Source organism: Gamsiella multidivaricata, assembly GCF_025024155.1.
Source record: "Gamsiella multidivaricata strain RSA 2152 chromosome Unknown BC939scaffold_117, whole genome shotgun sequence".
Classification (NCBI taxonomy): domain Eukaryota; kingdom Fungi; phylum Mortierellomycota; class Mortierellomycetes; order Mortierellales; family Mortierellaceae; genus Gamsiella; species Gamsiella multidivaricata.
The window spans coordinates 1-16,849 of record NW_026251825.1 but is presented as its reverse complement, the minus strand read 5'-3'; the positions used below and the strand labels follow the sequence as shown (position 1 = coordinate 16,849).

The following is a 16,849-nucleotide window of genomic DNA, read 5'->3' as shown; positions in this document are numbered from 1 at the left end:
GATAGAGTCGCCCATTTTTTTGTTGCCCCAGCAATGACCCTGGATCTCGATGACGAAATGCTACCGATATTGTCCCTTCGTGGCAAGGTATATGTGGATGGATAATTACCATAGATCGTCAGGGTATCGGTATGAGTGGCGCCATACAGCCCCGCAGGAAATGGTTGGTCCCTGTCCGATGCGAGATCTGTGTATGGTCTGAATCACTTTTTTTCCCCCTACCCCTCGTATTGAGGCCCCGAATACAACAAACAACACGCTGAAAATACTCACGCTTCAACTCTCCAACTCTTGTCTTTTTTCTTCTCCTTTCTTTCCCCACTCTCCCTGCTCTTTCCTCTTTCGTTACACATCTCCAACATCTCCAACAGCCATGTCGTTCACCTCATTACGTTCGTTGTCCTCGAGGGCAATCAAGATCTCCCACTCCAAGAATGCCGCCTTCCAGTTCAGCCGTGCCTACACCGTCGCGACCTCCCCCGCCAAATTTGCGACGATTGACGAAAGCCCAAGGGCCCAGACGCAGATGGCCTTTGGACGCGAACTCTCTGCCGCTGCCTTGAATGCCCATGGAGAGCTTCGTTATGATTGGAAGAAGGAGGAGATCGACGCGATCTATCACTCACCCATCATGGAGCTGCTCTACCACGGAGTAAGTCCCTTAGTCCTTTCAGGCTTTTCTCGGTGCTAATTTGGCTTTTTGAATTTTTTTCTTCGATTGTCACTTCAAAGTGTAGAAAGCCGAACCGCTCTCTTTTTATTCTTGTTGTTTTTGTTGCTGGTCTTTATTATACTTTGTCTTCTTCTTTTTTTTATTTTCGCATATGACAGTTATACTTGGCACGACGCGAGGAAAATGGAGAAAGGAGGGCCAGGAACGCGATGACAGTTTGTTCACGCAGGGCCGGAGAGGATCTAATCACCCTACAATTTTGTTTATCAAGCCAATTGACCAATTGCCCCATCTTTTTTCTATTTTTGACGGTTTTTTTTTCTCGATCCAACACACCCTTGCACACATCCTCAGACCCCACACCCACCCTATCACCTGTTACCCAATAATGAAAACCTCCGATCTTTGGATCTAACACCCGCTTTGGTTTCTCTTCTAAACAACATAGGCCAATGTCCACCGCCTTCACTTTGATCCCTTGGCTGTCCAGCAGTGCACGCTCCTGAGCATCAAGACCGGAGGATGCAGTGAAGACTGCAAGTACTGCCCACAATCTTCGAGCTACTCAACCGTCGTCAAGGCCCAGAAGATGCTTGACACGGATGAGGTCCTGAACGCGGCCCGTGCTGCCAAGGCCGCTGGATCGACCCGTTTCTGCATGGGTGCTGCCTGGAGAGACTTGGCGGGTCGTAAGAGCAACTTCAAGAAGATTGTCGGATTCGTCAAGGAGATCAGGTATGGGCTTCAGATCGATCTTGATGTTGTCAATTGATTGATATTGAGTAAGCAACTGATAACGTTCTAACGATATGACAAACTCGTGAACAGGGCCATGGACATGGAGGTGTGCTGCACATTGGGTATGTTGAACGATGACCAGGCCAACCAGCTCAAGGAGGCCGGATTGACGGCATACAACCACAACTTGGACACCTCAAGGGAGTACTACCCCAAGATCATCACGACGCGCTCGTACGATGAGCGCCTGGAGACGATCTCGAAGGTCCGTGAGGCTGGTATCTCTGTCTGCTCTGGAGGTATCATTGGTTTGGGCGAGACGGACACGGATCGCGTGGGTATGCTCCACACGCTGTCGACGATGCCCGCGCACCCGGAGAGTGTTCCCGTGAACGCGCTGTTGGCGGTTGAGGGTACTCCGTTGGAGAAGCAGGAGCCCGTGAAGGTGTGGGATATGATCCGCATGATTGCGACGGCGCGTATTGTGATGCCAAAGACGATGATCCGGTTGTCGGCCGGACGGGTTCGATTCTCGGAGGCGGAGCAGGCCCTGTGCTTCATGTCGGGCGCGAACTCGATCTTTACGGGAGATAAGCTGTTGACGACGCCCAACAACAAGTTTAATGCGGACCAGCAGATGTTTGAGACGCTTGGATTGGTGCCAAAGGCGGCGAGCTTCAAGGTCGATCTGGCAGCAGAATCCGAGATCAATACGGAGAAGAAGGAGTGCTGTGGACACAGCCATGCATAAGCACGATGGTTGAGATGCTCTGGTTGAGAGAAAACATTGAGAGGGAAGAAGGACGTTAGAAAATCAAGAACATGATGAGAGGCAATAAAAAAAGAGATTCTTGTACATACGCGCTTTCACACTTCCACATATGATTCGGGCTTGACCGCCAGACCCTTACCCCCCCTCCCCCTCCTATAGTAGGCGATATGATTCGAGCTTGAAAAGGATCATGGTGTGGAGCAAAAGAGGACAGACATGTGCCTGTGCGTCCAACGGAGCGGAAAAAGATCTTTAGCAGGTCGCATGGCGAGTACCATTAATAATTTAATTAGTTAAGCACCGAGGGGACCGAACAGCGGCATTTCGTTTTTGCAAAAAAAAAAATAAAAAAAAATAAAGCGCAGCTGAGCATGCATGCATTGGAGTGGAAGGGAGCATGAGGACTCAAGGTACTTTTAGATATTATTACCGCGGCTGCGGGTCAATGGATAACCCATGCATTTCGCCCAGGTACATGTAGAATGAAATGATGAAATGATGGTCCCTGACGCCCGAGTACCGGACGTCATGTAGCGTGGACGGGCTTTTACGTTTTTTTTTAATTAGTGCAAAACGGCTTTGGAACCCTGGCCCTGGACGACGGTGCTCCTCGGTATTCTCTGTCGTCGGATCCGCAGTTCAAGGTGAGTGTGTCATGGGAGTCCCCAGATCGGGCCCAGCGCTCTCTTGATGTCATCATGGTCTATATTTTTGCAGGCCCAGAAGCGCGAAGCATGACCAACGGGACAGGATGCTTAGAGTGACCCAGACAGAACAACAAAACAGAGGGGGGGAGGGGATATGCAAAGTTATGCATATTCGGCAGAGTAGCAGCGCAGAAGAAGCAAGGTCGCAGGGCAGTGGCCAACGGTAATACGTTGATGCGTAGAATGGGCCGTGTGATGCGTCCTTGTTGTTGTCTCGGGAGGGGCGGATCGCCGCCGTCCATGACCATGGCCATGACGAGACGGGTATACTCTGACCAATAATGGCCCAGGCAGCGGGTTACAGTGCAGTCTCCACACCGCAGCTTCGTAGCGGGTTTGAAGGGAGACGCGCCGGTGTCGAGATACAAATGATATAAATGATATAAATTGATCGAGGAGCGAACTGCGCTTTTTTTTTTTTTTTTTTTTCTCCCCCTTCATTCCTTTTGCACACTTTACTCGTCTCACAATCCTTTTTGTTCTTTCATCCACTCCACCCGACTTCACTCCACTCCACTCCACTCTCCGCACTCTCCTTCTTTTCACCCCACTCCGCTCCGCTTTGCCCTAACCCATTTCTTAGTCCTTGGCACCTTGAACACTCTCGTTACAGGAACATGATCAGGTCTTCGTCCGAATACAACACCCTCTACGCCAACGCAACCTGGGACAGCAGCAGCAGCAGCACCCTGCCCACACTCGGATACTGGGGCCCTCCGACATCCTCAGGTTCGTGTCACAGCAGCCTCTCTTTAATGAGCTATGCAAGGGCAACCCCAGATTTGACCCACACTTCCAAGGGTTCCACAAAGCCCAAATTAAATGAATGTGTACCTCTCTACTCTGCTTCGCCGGAGAATCGTTCTAGTCGACTTTCAGGATGGACGCTCATAGAAAAATGGATACTGACTGACTGTTTTTTTTTCTCTGCTCTTTTTTTTCTTTTTTTTTTTTTTAGTTGGTAAGTGCGCAACAATCAAAAAGCACGGTGCCTGAGGGAAAGGGAGGAAATTGTAAAGGATGGGGGGAAGAGGATTAGGAGTGCTTGGAATGATTCGATGTGTACAGTAACAGGATAAAGGAGAATATGTCATGGTGGCTATCATCTCCAATTGTCGGTTTCAGGAGTCTTGAAAAATGGTCAATGCGATCCTCAGATATAGGATGGGGCGGCACGAAAAAGGTAGCTCTGTTAGGGCTGCTTTTTCACGATGATAAATAACGTAGACATAGACCCGGGGCAAGACAACAGGAATGATACCAGGAAAACGAAACGATTCGGTCTTTGCTCACTTTGCCCCAAACAACAATCGGGAGAGGGGGAGGGGGAGGGGGGGAGGGAGGGAGACAGCAACAACTGTCCTTTTGTTCCTGGCGGGGCACATGTCTCCATCGCGCTAACCATGTTGTGTGTTTATTGTTCATGCTACTGCTACGATAGACTGGTGCGAAAACAACTATGACATCAACTACTATATCGCCGAATTCTTCAACTCGATCTCGTCGTTCTCGATGATCATCGTTGGTCTGGCGGGGATCTGGCTCCACTCGACGTTCGAGAAACGGTTCTTGCTCACGTTCGGATCCATCGCCGTCGTCGGCCTGGGCTCCATCGCTTTCCACGGCACTCTTCTCTTCCCGCTCCAGATGTTGGACGAGGTACCGATGGTGTATTCGGTTTTATCATTGGCCTATTGTTGCATCGAGGATCGATCCTATCGCCGATACGGAACCTGGTTCCCGGTTAGCATTGCGCTGTACGGACTGCTGACGACGCTGGTGATGATGTTTGCGGGACCAGGGAACCACTTGTTGGAGTTTGTTGTGTTCCAGTCTTCGTTTGCATTTATGGTGCTGGTGGTGATGTCGCACATTGTAAAGATCTATGGGGGAATCGAGGACCAGGGAATCCGACGGATGTGGAAGACGACGGCGACGATGGCTCTGGTATCGTACTTGCTCTGGAACGTCGACTTTCGGATGTGTGATGCGATGCAGAAGCTGGCTGTTGTGGGGCTGTGGAACCCGCAGCTGCATGCGTTCTGGCATGTGGGCGCATCGTTAAGCTCGTACCTGGTGACGCTACTCGTGTGCTATAACCGGGCAGAAAACCTGGGGCGTACACCGTCGATGGAATGGAAGTGGGGCCTGCTGCCTTACGTCGCTGTCAGGCACAGTAAATCCAGTTAGAACGACGATGATATACACAAAGTACTCTCCTAATCATGCCAATTGCTTCGCTCGTATAATAAAAAAAGGGTGTTTGTAAGTATGTACATGTATCCTCATTCAAACTGGCTAATGCCACAAAAGCCTTGGCCGCTGAGAGGGCAAGAGACGCGATGCCCGAGCCAATAAAGAAGGTGGCTTGCAGTGCAAGTCAGACTGAAAGCGGGGTTGGGGCGGTACCTTGGGACCAATTCCACATCTTCCCCATTCGTCAAGACCTTCTTTTGCTCCCCCATTCTTCCCCGCAAACGCAACACAAGGCAGGCACTCTCAATGTCGGTATGTGTACAGAAACACCAACAGCACACATCCCTCTTTCTCGCTCGCGACTTTTCTTTCTTTTTTTTTCTTTTTTTTTCTTTTTTTTCTTCGCCAACTAAGGGCACCATCAAAATGTCCATGGGGGGGGGGGGGGAGGGGTTCTCTCCTGAGATGAATGATGACTGAATGGCAATTCTTTATCAACTCATCCATCTCTAGTACTCTGACTACGGTGACAATGACCCGATGTAAGTCTACAGCAACTTGTGTGGCAGCCATGACCCAAACTGGCAGGAATGCTTTATCATTCTCTGCCTCGTGCCTGTTCTTTGTTTCGCCTGACTCACCGCGTGTCTCTCTCTTTTTTTTTTTTAATGCCTTTAATAGCTATGGCGACGATCTTGCGGACGAGGACCGCGAGTCGCGTCCACGACTTATGCTGATGGGGCTGAGGCGGTACGTTGCTGCCTATTCATCGCATGGGAAAGAGTCTTATTGTTTCCTCAGAGCAATTGAGCTGTCATTGAGTGACCGATACTCAAGCACTTTCTGATGATCCTTTCTTATGGCTGAGTAGAAGCGGGAAATCAAGCATTCAGCGCGTGGTCTTTCACAAGATGTCCCCCACGGAGACACTGTTCCTCGAGAGTACTTCAAAGATCAACAAGGACAATATCCAGTATGTTCAACTGCATGCCCATTCCCATAGTGTCTCAAGGTATAGGAGATCTGTTGCCAATTCTATCTCATATCCTTAACAACGACAATTGCGATGCTTTTTTTTTTTTTTTCGTTGTAACAGCTCATTCATAGATTTTCAGGTGTGGGACTTCCCTGGTCAAATGGATTTTTTCGATCCCACGTTCGACACAACGGCCATCTTTGGCGAGGTTGGGGCGCTGGTCTTTGTGATCGACTCTCAGGTATGTGAATCATCTTTGTCTTGTGGAGGTTGTGTTCATTATTGACTGCATGGGCTTGATGAACTGAGAGTATCTTTTTGAACCTTGTTAGGACGACTACATGGACGCTTTGGTAAGGCTGCACTCGACTGTTGTTGCTGCCTACCGTGTGAACCCAAACATCACGTTCGAGGTCTTTATCCACAAAGTCGACGGACTGTCGGAAGACTACAAAATTGGTATGGAGATAAGCATCTGGACAAGGGGTTGCATACCATCTGAGCAACAAAGGATCTAATATGCATTAATTTATATCCTATACGATCCCTATATAGATACCCAAAGAGATATTCAGCAGACGACGACGGACGAGTTGGCAGACGCTGGATTGGAGAATGTGCAGCTGGCATTCTATCTGACATCGATCTACGACCACTCGATCTTCGAAGCCTTCTCCAAGGTTATCCAAAAACTCATCCCACAGCTGCCCACCCTCGAGAATCTGCTCAACATTCTTTGCGCGGTATGTCACGCCTTTATCTAATCACCTATCACTTTCGGCATATGGACATGGACATGGACACATCAACTGACGAATTTCTTTTTCTTTGGCGCGCAATAGAACTCTGGCATTGAAAAGGCGTTCTTGTTCGATGTGATTTCGAAGATCTACATTGCCACGGATTCGTCTCCTGTGGACTCGCAGTCTTACGAGATTTGTAGCGACATGATTGACGTGATCATCGATATCTCGTCTATATACGGACGGGCAGCCATTGGAGCCAAGAGCCAGGCCTATCTCGAAGATCAGCAGGACGCTCATGATGACTGGACGAATGTACAGGATGATCACAAAAATAGCAATGGGGCCAGCAACGGTCAGCGTGGAGGTGCAAATGACAATCAATCACAGACGGTGGTTAGCACTAGCAGTCGGGCAGGATCTTTGAACAACCAGCCAACGGCGACACAGAATGGCAGCAACCACGAGGCGTTCTCGGTGATCAAGCTTGGCAATGGGACAGTGTTGTATTTGCGGGAGGTTAACAAGTATCTGGCGCTGATCTGTTTGTTGAGGGCGGAGACGTTTGAGAAACAAGGGCTGATCGACTACAATGTGCACTGCTTCAAGGAGGCGATGGACCAGGTATTTGAGCTGAAGAGGGCAGAACGAACGAGAAGGGAGATGGAGGCGCACCGGATGATGGAGCAGCAACAGCGACATAATGGAATGTATGGACATGGATAAGGCACTTCAAAAAAGTTGAAAGAAAAAAAATAAAAAAAAAAATAAAGCAAAGCGCCCCATCATGTTTACTGCCATATGCGTAAAATGATAATAGGTTGCTCGCAATTGCATTTCCACGGTATTTCATTCCCAATTCCGCTGCTGATTCTTGTCGGGTTCTTCTACCCATTCATTTGATCGCCACTGTATATTTAGTAATACAAAGAGTTAATTTGTTGGCTACCATTGTCATACACCATTGGCACGTCCAGCGAGAGCGTTGAACAAAAAAATAAAAGTATACATTTTGAGTTGACCGGGCAACTCAGGTCAACTCATTTTGACCCTTAATAATGTCTACTCAAATGACGGGAGCAACTACACAAGGTGTAAAAAAATAACAAACGGCGCAAACGGCCTTTCCCCCCCTTACTCGATCTCTGCACCTCTCACCTCACGCAGCCATGCAAAGTGTTGCACTACCTGCAGTTGAGACAGCCCTTTGCAAAGGGATCCAACAAATATTATTCGGCTGCGATGGCCGTACGCCATTGAGCAGTGGGATTGAAAGAGGAGAAGAGGAGACATGCGCTTTATCCTTTATCGAAGATATGGATCAAACCGTACCAGCACCATGTTCTGCCACTTCAAGGAGGTATGCATTAATGGAGCTACACTTACGCCAGGCGAAGAAGAACAGGCGAAGGAGACCGGGCTGATGCTGAGCTTGGTACTGCCTATGAAAGCGAATAATGGAGTAAGGGAGTGAGTTGGAGCGTAGGAGTGAGAAATGGGATGGATGATCCAAGTCTGTCTTTATTTTTGGGCGCAGGCACAGCTTTGAGTTGATCCAGGCGTCATTTGAGTTGAGTGGACATTAAAGGATGAAAATGAGTTGACCTGAGTTGCCCGGTCAACTTGCCAGCCTTCATGCTAATAAAAAAAAAGAAAAAAAACACCTGCTTGAGGAATACGACCCTTTAAACCGCCTGGTGTGTGGTTGGTCTTCGTGATTGAGGCGATATCTCTTGATCTCTGGTTTTTTTTTTTTTTTTTTTTTTTACATGGGCTGGATGGTTTAGTGCGAGCAGCTCTGAATCTTTAAGGCTCCAGACACCGTAGTTAACCGGCACGCTGGTGCCAGAAGCAGCACTTTGGGTAACCAAGCAGGCGATGGTTGCATCGTTTGATGTACCCTGCTTGAGGAAATATGCTGATCTGCATTCGCGAGATTATCTTTGTACAATCGTTCCGTTATCGACTCTAGCCTGATACTTCCAGTGTTCAAGATCAAAATCTGGTCTCCTTTTTAGCTAGCAAGGACATATCGCTAGTTCGCGCTTTATGTTTGCGTTTTCGTCTGGGCTGAAGCAGCGTTACATTACACGATTCCATGCATAAGACGATCTGCGGTATTCATGTTGGGCTTGCAAAGGACCCCGTCAAAGTAGGCTGCCATACCGGCGTTACCAAATAAAGTTGACTCCTTCGCATTACCTTGGAGACCGCAGCGAAGAGGTCGTGGTCCAAATTATTAGCACAGCAGGCAGATAGACGCGCCTTCGTTTACTCGTTTGTATGTCATTGCCACCATAAAGTCACTCAAATAGATTGTTTGAAGGAGCCATTCTTTATTGCATTGTCTGTTATTCCTACAATTCCTATCGGCACCATCGGCTCAACTTGCTATCAGTCAACCTTGATTGCAAACGTTGTCCAGAGTACACCACGGGCAGGTTGCAAGCCATCGTACTCCGAAAAAAAAACCGCGCAAAGCCCAAAGAGACCAAGTGGATAAAAAAAAGGGTTCAGAAACATTCTCAGGAACTCTTTTGTTTTTGCGTGAAGAAAAGGCGAAGCTCCTTGGCCCGAAGGCACGACCAGAGGTGATGATAATCAGAGGGGAGTAGGGGAGTGGGGGAATTTGGTGCTCCCGGCCCAAATGCACTGCTAGGGTTAATAAACCCTCTGGGGAGCGGGTATAATCCACAGGTTGAAAGCCTAGGATGGGTTGCCGAGGGCACACAATAAGTGAGGGGTTACAGTCCCAGGATCGAAGTCAAAACTCCTGGGACCTCTATATTTTCTATCTAGGGAGTGGTGGAATGGACTTGCTGACGAGAGTGCATGTGGAGGAGGGTTGCTGACGAGGGTGCGTGTGGAGGAGGGCTGCTGACGAGAGTGAGCACAAGAGGTGAAAACGGGATGGAGGAGAGTAGGACTGGGTAAAGGACGAAAGGCGAGGTTGCGTCAGTGAAGAGAAGAGGTATGGGGTGGAGGGTGGGGAGTGGAAGGTGAAGAGCAAAGAAAAATAACTTATATACTTATATCATACGTACCTGGAAAGAACTTGCCGTAGAGCGCGTGGGGAAGAGTGAAGAGTGGGGAAGAGTGTGGAGGTGGAGGAGGTGGGGAAGAAAGAGATAGAACAAAGTCGAACTTTAAATGTGCCGCGTGGTCGGTGGCTGAGTCGATAGCAAGGGGTCCACGGAGACCGGAGGGCTCATATGGCCGCTGGGAACTGGGGGGGGGGCGGATTATGGGGAACGAGACGGTAGTGAGGGTGTGCCTGGGAGTGAGCGAACAACGCGCACGGCTCATCAGAGAAAAAAGGAATCGTCATTCAGCGCTGTCCACCTTGAGCCCAACTTGCATCAACATCGCCTTTGCCAGCGATGAGTGTACTTTTGACAGCGAAAGTGCATGGTGGCGAACATGTTGCCACCAATTTCATGTTGAAGGTTGTTGAAGGTTGTTGGAGGTTGTTGAAGGTTGTTGAAGGTTGCTGATGTTCTGTTCGCGTGGTTTCTGAACAACCTTAAAAAGGAGCGCCAACAAACAGCGCACCTACCACACGCGACTCAGCCCAAGCGAGCACTGCCAATAAAGTTTGCATCAGATTCGGAAAACATAAAACACTGGCAGCATCAACATGCGTTTGTTATGCTGCACAGTTCATATTTACTGCAGCAGGGAAGAGGCGGTGGACGCAGCCCCACTATTCTATGAAATGACAAGAACATTGTCTCTAATGCGAAATATACTAATATCACCTCGACCAGTGCGTGCAAGCGATTGCGATTCGACAAGCCCGACTCCTCGTGGAGAAGACAAGAATAAACGATAAGGACACAGTGAACATGAGGTCCACAAAGAGACATCCACTGCGGAAGACATTCTTTCTTCTTCATCGCTATTGCCTTTGCCTGCAGCAATAGCAAAGAGACTTTCATGCTGGCAGGGAGTGAGGAGGAAAGGAAATACTAAAATGGTTGGCGAGCCATTTCTGTGCTATAAAGACGTGTTCAAACGCATTCAGACGAAATAAAGCACTGCTTTAAACAGCTGAAAATAACGCCTGGGTCAACTTAAATTGCGCCTGCGCCCAAAATAAAGACAGACTTGGATCATCCATCCCATTTCTCACTCCTACGCTCCAACTCACTCCCTTACTCCATTATTCGCTTTCATAGGCAGTACCAAGCTCAGCATCAGCCCGGTCTCCTTCGCCTGTTCTTCTTCGCCTGGCGTAAGTGTAGCTCCATTAATGCATACCTCCTTGAAGTGGCAGAACATGGTGCTGGTACGGTTTGATCCATATCTTCGATAAAGGATAAAGCGCATGTCTCCTCTTCTCCTCTTTCAATCCCACTGCTCAATGGCGTACGGCCATCGCAGCCGAATAATATTTGTTGGATCCCTTTGCAAAGGGCTGTCTCAACTGCAGGTAGTGCAACACTTTGAATGGCTGCGTGAGGTGAGAGGTGCAGAGATCGAGTAAGGGGGGGAAAGGCCGTTTGCGCCGTTTGTTATTTTTTTACACCTTGTGTAGTTGCTCCCGTCATTTGAGTAGACATTATTAAGGGTCAAAATGAGTTGACCTGAGTTGCCCGGTCAACTCAAAATGTATACACTCATAAAAAAATAAAAATAAAATATAAAAATAAAAAAGACCGGGGCACTTGATGCTTGGTACCGAACTGGAATGCAGGGTAACTAACAAAAAAGGGCGATGCTCAATGAAGATCTGACGACGGCGCAGTGGATGATTTGATGGAAATAGCCTATCTGCCTGATTGGTTGCTTCAATGGTGTCCTTGACTGGAAAGGATCCGGATTCTAAAAGAAGCCGAAGGGCAGAGACAAAGAGGGGCATGAAGTGAAGACAGAAACAGGTCAAGACTAGGACCAGGACCAGGACCAGGATCTGGAGGCGAGAATAAAGAAAGAGCGAAGGGAGGAGAGAGCGATATTGGATGGACATTGGTTGGAATGGATGCCGACGCCGACTCTTGTTCGTCTTCACCCTTCTTGTTTCTGCTTGGATACTTCGACGCGTACCACGGCCGACTCCTGTTACCTTACCCTACACCTTTTACTTTTGTTCCCTACAGGGTGACTAGTCGTGGTTCTCTTCATTTCCCCACAAGGGAACCAAATATGCCAGAGAGCATTGAGCACCTTATTCATCTTTAATGCCATATTGCTGCTCCCCCTTTCTACTACTGTCCCTTTCCTTCTATCGATATCATTAATTTCCTATATTTCTTATATTACCCATTTCACCTACGATCGCTGGGGAGGGGAGAACACCAACTTCCTCCTTATTCCTAAAAAAACAACCCTGCCAGTCGGGTCCAACCTCTCTTTCCCATCCCTCCCACCTTTGTCTCATTTCTCTCCCTTGCTCACTCGTCCCTTAAAGCTATATCCATACATACTACGTTTCCCCACGTCTCTACATTCAGTACCTGCAACGGCCTGTTGCTCTCAAAGGTGAGTCGTCTATGACAACATCCCTTGACTCCCTATTGCCGTTAAAAAGAAATGAAGAGAACCTAATTATTATGGTGTTCCTCTTCCCCATTTCCCACCCAAGTCGGGGCCAACCAGGACAAAGAACCAGGTATCAGCCCTTGCAGTGACTTGGTAGGAGGGCGCAGCAACACGAGTAGGAATGTTGTATCAGAAATGAGGGATCAACGGTCTAAAAGGGTGAGGGAGAGACAAGGAAAAAGGGGTGAGGGGACAGGGGCCAACAGAGCGACAGGGGTAAGAATATGTGGTTGTGTACATAAGTACGTACGTGCATACGAGAGGAGGGGGGTTCGTCGAGGGGTGAAATTGGGATACATTCAAAGACGAAAAGAAAATGCAAGCAGTAGCAGCCAAAAAAAAAGTCAAGGCAGGCTGTGCACCTTTTTTTTTTTTTTTTTTTTTTTTTTTTTGGCGGCGTGGGCAAAGTCGTAAACTTGTACGCCTACAAGAAACTGTTAGTTGTAAAATTGTTCATTGCCACGTTTTTTTTTTTTTTGAAAGGGAAGGTATTTGTGTTACCACCGCTCGCTGTTGGGGGTTCTTATAGGGCTGGGCTGACTGACTAGGTTGGGTTGCACCACCTCCAATTGCTGTTTGTTTGGATGTGCATGTTATGCCAATCCGGGATATGCGTATATCGCACACCCTAAAAAAACAAAAACAAAAAAGGTCTCGTCCTCCTTTCATAACCGCGGGTGAGGAACCTGTCCTGCTGGATAGGAAAGCATGTGGGTGCAAGGGGTGGTAATGCATCTCGAGTTGAGAGCCAGGCCAGGCAGGAGACAGAGCCAAAAAAAAAAAAAGAAAAAAAAAAAAAAAAAAAAAAAAAAGACCGCCAGTAGTGAGCAAAAAGAGATCTAAGGCGGCATCCAATGAGCCATCCAATGGATAATGTGGTGACCTCCTCCTCATTCCCGCATATCTTTCCGGAAATTCAGTCCTCGGTTTGCACTCGATTCAGTCTATGGACTCCATAGTATGCACACTGGGTTGCCCTTGCCTGTCGTTGAAATTGTCTGTTGCGGAGACGGCCTGTTCTATTTTATGTGACGATAACGAGGTATGCTGGTGCTAATGCTGGTAGACCACAGGGGTGTTTCCGTTGTCTTCTGTTGCATGGTGCATAATCCAGATCCCCATCCCTTCCGACAGGAGACAGACAGACAGCTAGAGGAATAACCCGTGGGTGGGTGTAAGGGAGCGAGGCAACGTGTCCGACGTGGATAACATGGGATGTATAGGATGTATAGGGTGGATGCTGCAGCGGACGATCGTCAGCACCAGCATTAGGTATCATGACCATTGGGAGCAGGATAGTAAGAGCATGGAGAGCAACACGGTGTTACTCGTCCTGCTTTGTCAGTTAGCGCATCCTCGTATGGTATTTATATATACAGACGACACCCTTCGTGAGATGGAGTAAATACAACAGATGGGTTACCCGCATCTGCTGGAGCGGTTTTTTTTTTTTTTGTGAGCATTGATTTGTTTTCTTTATCGGCCGTCGCCCCCCCCCGCTTCGCTCAGCTTTCCCTCCCTGTCTCACTCGCACCTCTCATCTCTTTCATCTCTCATCCCTCATTCTTTTTAGCCCTTTGCTCATTCATCCCGCTCTTTCCTCATCCTCTTTTCGATCCCCCTCCGCTCCCCTTTCCTTTCATCACCCCAGTGCCGCCCTTCCCTTTCTTTTCTCTCTTCTCTCTCTTCCCTCTCTTCCCCTCTCTTTCTCTCGTTCCATCTCGCACGAGCACCTATCAATTCCCTGTGCCCTTTTACCATTAATAGCTCACACTCTTAATACATACATACCATGGCTGACCTCGAGACCGAGTCCCCCTCCACCCCTACGCAGCCCCAGATAATGCCCATCTCGGACACCGTTTCAGATACAGCCATGGATACCACCCTGGACACCAGCCCGGACACCACCTCGGATACCACCCCGATCCTAAAACGAGTTTCCATCCTTGATCCTCCTCTTGCCATCTCATCCTCAAACACACCGCGCTGTAAGTCTCTTCTTTCCCTTCGTCTTTTCATTTGAGTTCGTGCCAAAAAGAACTCCCCTCTCCCTTTCTCTCTCTCTTTCTTCCCCTTGATGTGTCAATTCACCATGCGCAGTTCATATTCATGTCGGTTCTCTCGCTATCTTTTACCCCTGATTCATTGTATCCTCATGGCTGTGCTCGCGCGCTTTTATTTTATCGTTGTATTTATTTACTACGGATTGATCAATGCGGCTGTGTAGGAGTGTGTGGTGAAGAAGAAAGCGAATGAAAAAGCAAAGAGAGGAAAAGAAAAGACTCGGAACGTACGGGAAGAACTTGTTTATTTTAGGATCTGCCCAGTGGTGCATGGGCGGACAATGCATTGGCTGGGTGACCCAGCTTAGGACACAGAGCACGAGAGATAAAGAAGAGTCCAGTAATGGTGCTCTCTACAGAGTCATGCATATGGACTAGACAGCATACAATACCATACCGCGCCATGGCTACATGGACACACCATACCACGAATCATGGACCATGGATAGGCACATAACCGGCTCTTTATAACACAGGAGCCGATCCGATCACCGGTCACACAAGGACATACAACCGCTCAGGCACATCTTGTGGGACAAAACATCACCAACCACAGACGGGCTGTGCTGTGCTGTATTAAAGCAGTGAAGCATTGGATCCCCTCTCCTCACCACCATTCCATACTATATCAATCCATTTGCCATTCCATTCCCGGGGGCCACGTTGTTCCCTTTACTCTGCCTGTGCTTTCCTCCATCTACCCCATACTGATGACGTGTCATAAAAGGTCTCCTCTCAACATCGCATTATCCTGCATGCGGAGGATACCCAATATTTCACACGCGACATACTCAGGGTTTGGGTAAAGGCCATAGAAAAATATAAAAAGGCGGAAATGTCATTGTACTCACATACTCCATTACCAATTGCGTATTCTTCGCTCTAGGCTCCACGAAATCATCAGTACCTGCACCGACTGAAGAAGACCACGTTGCGGCCTTTAAGAGAATGCTAGACGAAATCCTTGACAATGCCTCGTCAGAGTTGGATACCAACCTGAGCGGCAAGTCCGGTCTTACAACCTCTTCATCAGTATCCTTCCTCTCCACATCCTCCGCTGCAGCAGCAGACAGGGCTAGGTTGAATAGGAGCACAACATTGGGTTATTTGCTGCCTCAGCCCATGAACCACTATGCAAAGCTCAAGGGTGTTCACAGCCGTCCAGAAATCTTTAAGAATACTGTCGATTTTACCCTTCTGCACAAACTGGAGGAGCAGAATAATATCTTGCCACCACAGGTTCGTACTATGAATTGATGCTTTTGAGCGTGTCAACATGTCAAGGATTTATTCTAATACTTCTGCCCAATACCGATACTTGGTTAAATAGGATTCAACATCATTTCTGTTGGCTAGACTGGAGAGACAGAACGGATTGCTCGACACCGACCCCAAGGCAGTCTGTATTGAATCAAATGTCCTCAAGGGAAATTTCAACACACTTCAGCGTCTTATCGCGGATTCTACAACAGCCAACAGCCCCAACTCCGAGGCCGTCGACCCCATGTCGTCGGATTCCAAGGCACTGGAGCCACAGGAAGGTGACGAGGAGATTGATTGGGAGTTCTGGGGGATGCTTGTGCAGGATTACACCGCGGTGGCGAGCAAGTTACCACATCTGCTGGCAGCTCGTGTGCGTCAAGGGCTGCCCTCAAAGCTCCGTGGACTGATCTGGCAGTCCATGTCCCAAGCCTCATCGACGTACCTCGAGACCATGTATACCCAGCTCCTCAAGGAGTATTCGCCCTATGAGCGCATCATTCAGCGGGATCTTGCCAGGACATTCCCTCAGATCGATATGTTCAAGGAGAAAGGAGACAAAGGACAGGAGAGTCTTCGCAATGTTCTCAAGGCTTACTCACTTTATGATCCTCATGTTGGATACTGCCAAGGCCTCGGATTCTTGGTTGGACCACTCCTCATGAATGTAAGTCTGGCTTCAAAACCTTTTACAATTTCGTGATAATGCTCTTGAAAGATTTGATGCTAATGTGTGCTCTTATGGACGACCCTACAAAAAAAATCTAGATGGGCGAGAAGGAGGCGTTTTGTGTGTTTGTCCGATTGATGGAGACGTACGACATGCGGACCATGTTTACAATGAATATGGAAGGACTTCAGCTCCGACTCTATCAGTTCTCGGCATTGCTCTCAGAGCAACTCCCAATGCTCCACGCCCATCTCTCGCTCCATTCGATCCATGCTGCCATGTATGCCTCACAATGGTTCCTGTCGCTTTTTGCGTACACGTATCCTCTGCCGTTGGTCCTTCGAATCTATGATGTCGTCTTCACGGAGGGAGCACCCGAGACGATCATGCGTGTCGCCGTCGCATTTCTGAAAAAGAATGAGGAAAAGTTGATGCAACTTCAGGAGTTTGAGGAACTTCTGGAGATGCTTTCGTCCAAGCTGTACGATGTATATGAAAACAACGCAG

At 48.4% G+C, this 16,849-nt stretch overlaps 5 protein-coding genes across 5 annotated transcripts; all 5 read left to right on the top strand.

Annotated features, from left to right (window-relative positions):
- Nucleotides 1–207: 207 nt before the first annotated feature.
- Nucleotides 208–2,262, top strand: BC939DRAFT_468273 (biotin synthase). The gene is made up of 3 exons (XM_051557893.1): nt 208–652; nt 1,122–1,408; nt 1,502–2,262. The coding sequence occupies exons 1-3, from the start codon at nt 374–376 to the stop codon at nt 2,160–2,162; spliced, it is 1,227 nt and encodes a 408-aa protein (XP_051406717.1). The 5' UTR covers nt 208–373; the 3' UTR covers nt 2,163–2,262.
- A 1,040-nt stretch (nt 2,263–3,302) lies between these two features.
- BC939DRAFT_468269 (alkaline phytoceramidase family protein) lies at nt 3,303–5,154 on the top strand. Its single transcript, XM_051557892.1, has 2 exons — nt 3,303–3,619; nt 4,332–5,154. The coding sequence occupies exons 1-2, from the start codon at nt 3,508–3,510 to the stop codon at nt 5,078–5,080; spliced, it is 861 nt and encodes a 286-aa protein (XP_051406716.1). The 5' UTR covers nt 3,303–3,507; the 3' UTR covers nt 5,081–5,154.
- A 162-nt stretch (nt 5,155–5,316) lies between these two features.
- Nucleotides 5,317–7,652, top strand: BC939DRAFT_33985 (Gtr1/RagA G protein conserved region-domain-containing protein). Its single transcript, XM_051551650.1, has 8 exons — nt 5,317–5,398; nt 5,600–5,628; nt 5,768–5,836; nt 5,958–6,059; nt 6,183–6,303; nt 6,395–6,521; nt 6,618–6,805; nt 6,905–7,652. The coding sequence occupies exons 1-8, from the start codon at nt 5,393–5,395 to the stop codon at nt 7,529–7,531; spliced, it is 1,269 nt and encodes a 422-aa protein (XP_051406715.1). The 5' UTR covers nt 5,317–5,392; the 3' UTR covers nt 7,532–7,652.
- A 204-nt stretch (nt 7,653–7,856) lies between these two features.
- On the top strand, nt 7,857–8,299 carry BC939DRAFT_33984 (uncharacterized protein). The gene has a single exon (XM_051551649.1). It carries the CDS (start codon nt 7,975–7,977, stop codon nt 8,227–8,229), a length of 255 nt encoding a protein of 84 aa, XP_051406714.1. The 5' UTR covers nt 7,857–7,974; the 3' UTR covers nt 8,230–8,299.
- A 7,617-nt stretch (nt 8,300–15,916) lies between these two features.
- On the top strand, nt 15,917–16,836 carry BC939DRAFT_403543 (rab-GTPase-TBC domain-containing protein; the record flags this gene model as incomplete). The annotated part of the gene is made up of 2 exons (XM_051552749.1): nt 15,917–16,339; nt 16,441–16,836. Coding segments are annotated over 2 exons (819 nt in total), but the record flags the coding sequence as incomplete, so codon positions are not given.
- Between the last annotated feature and the right edge of the window lie 13 nt (nt 16,837–16,849).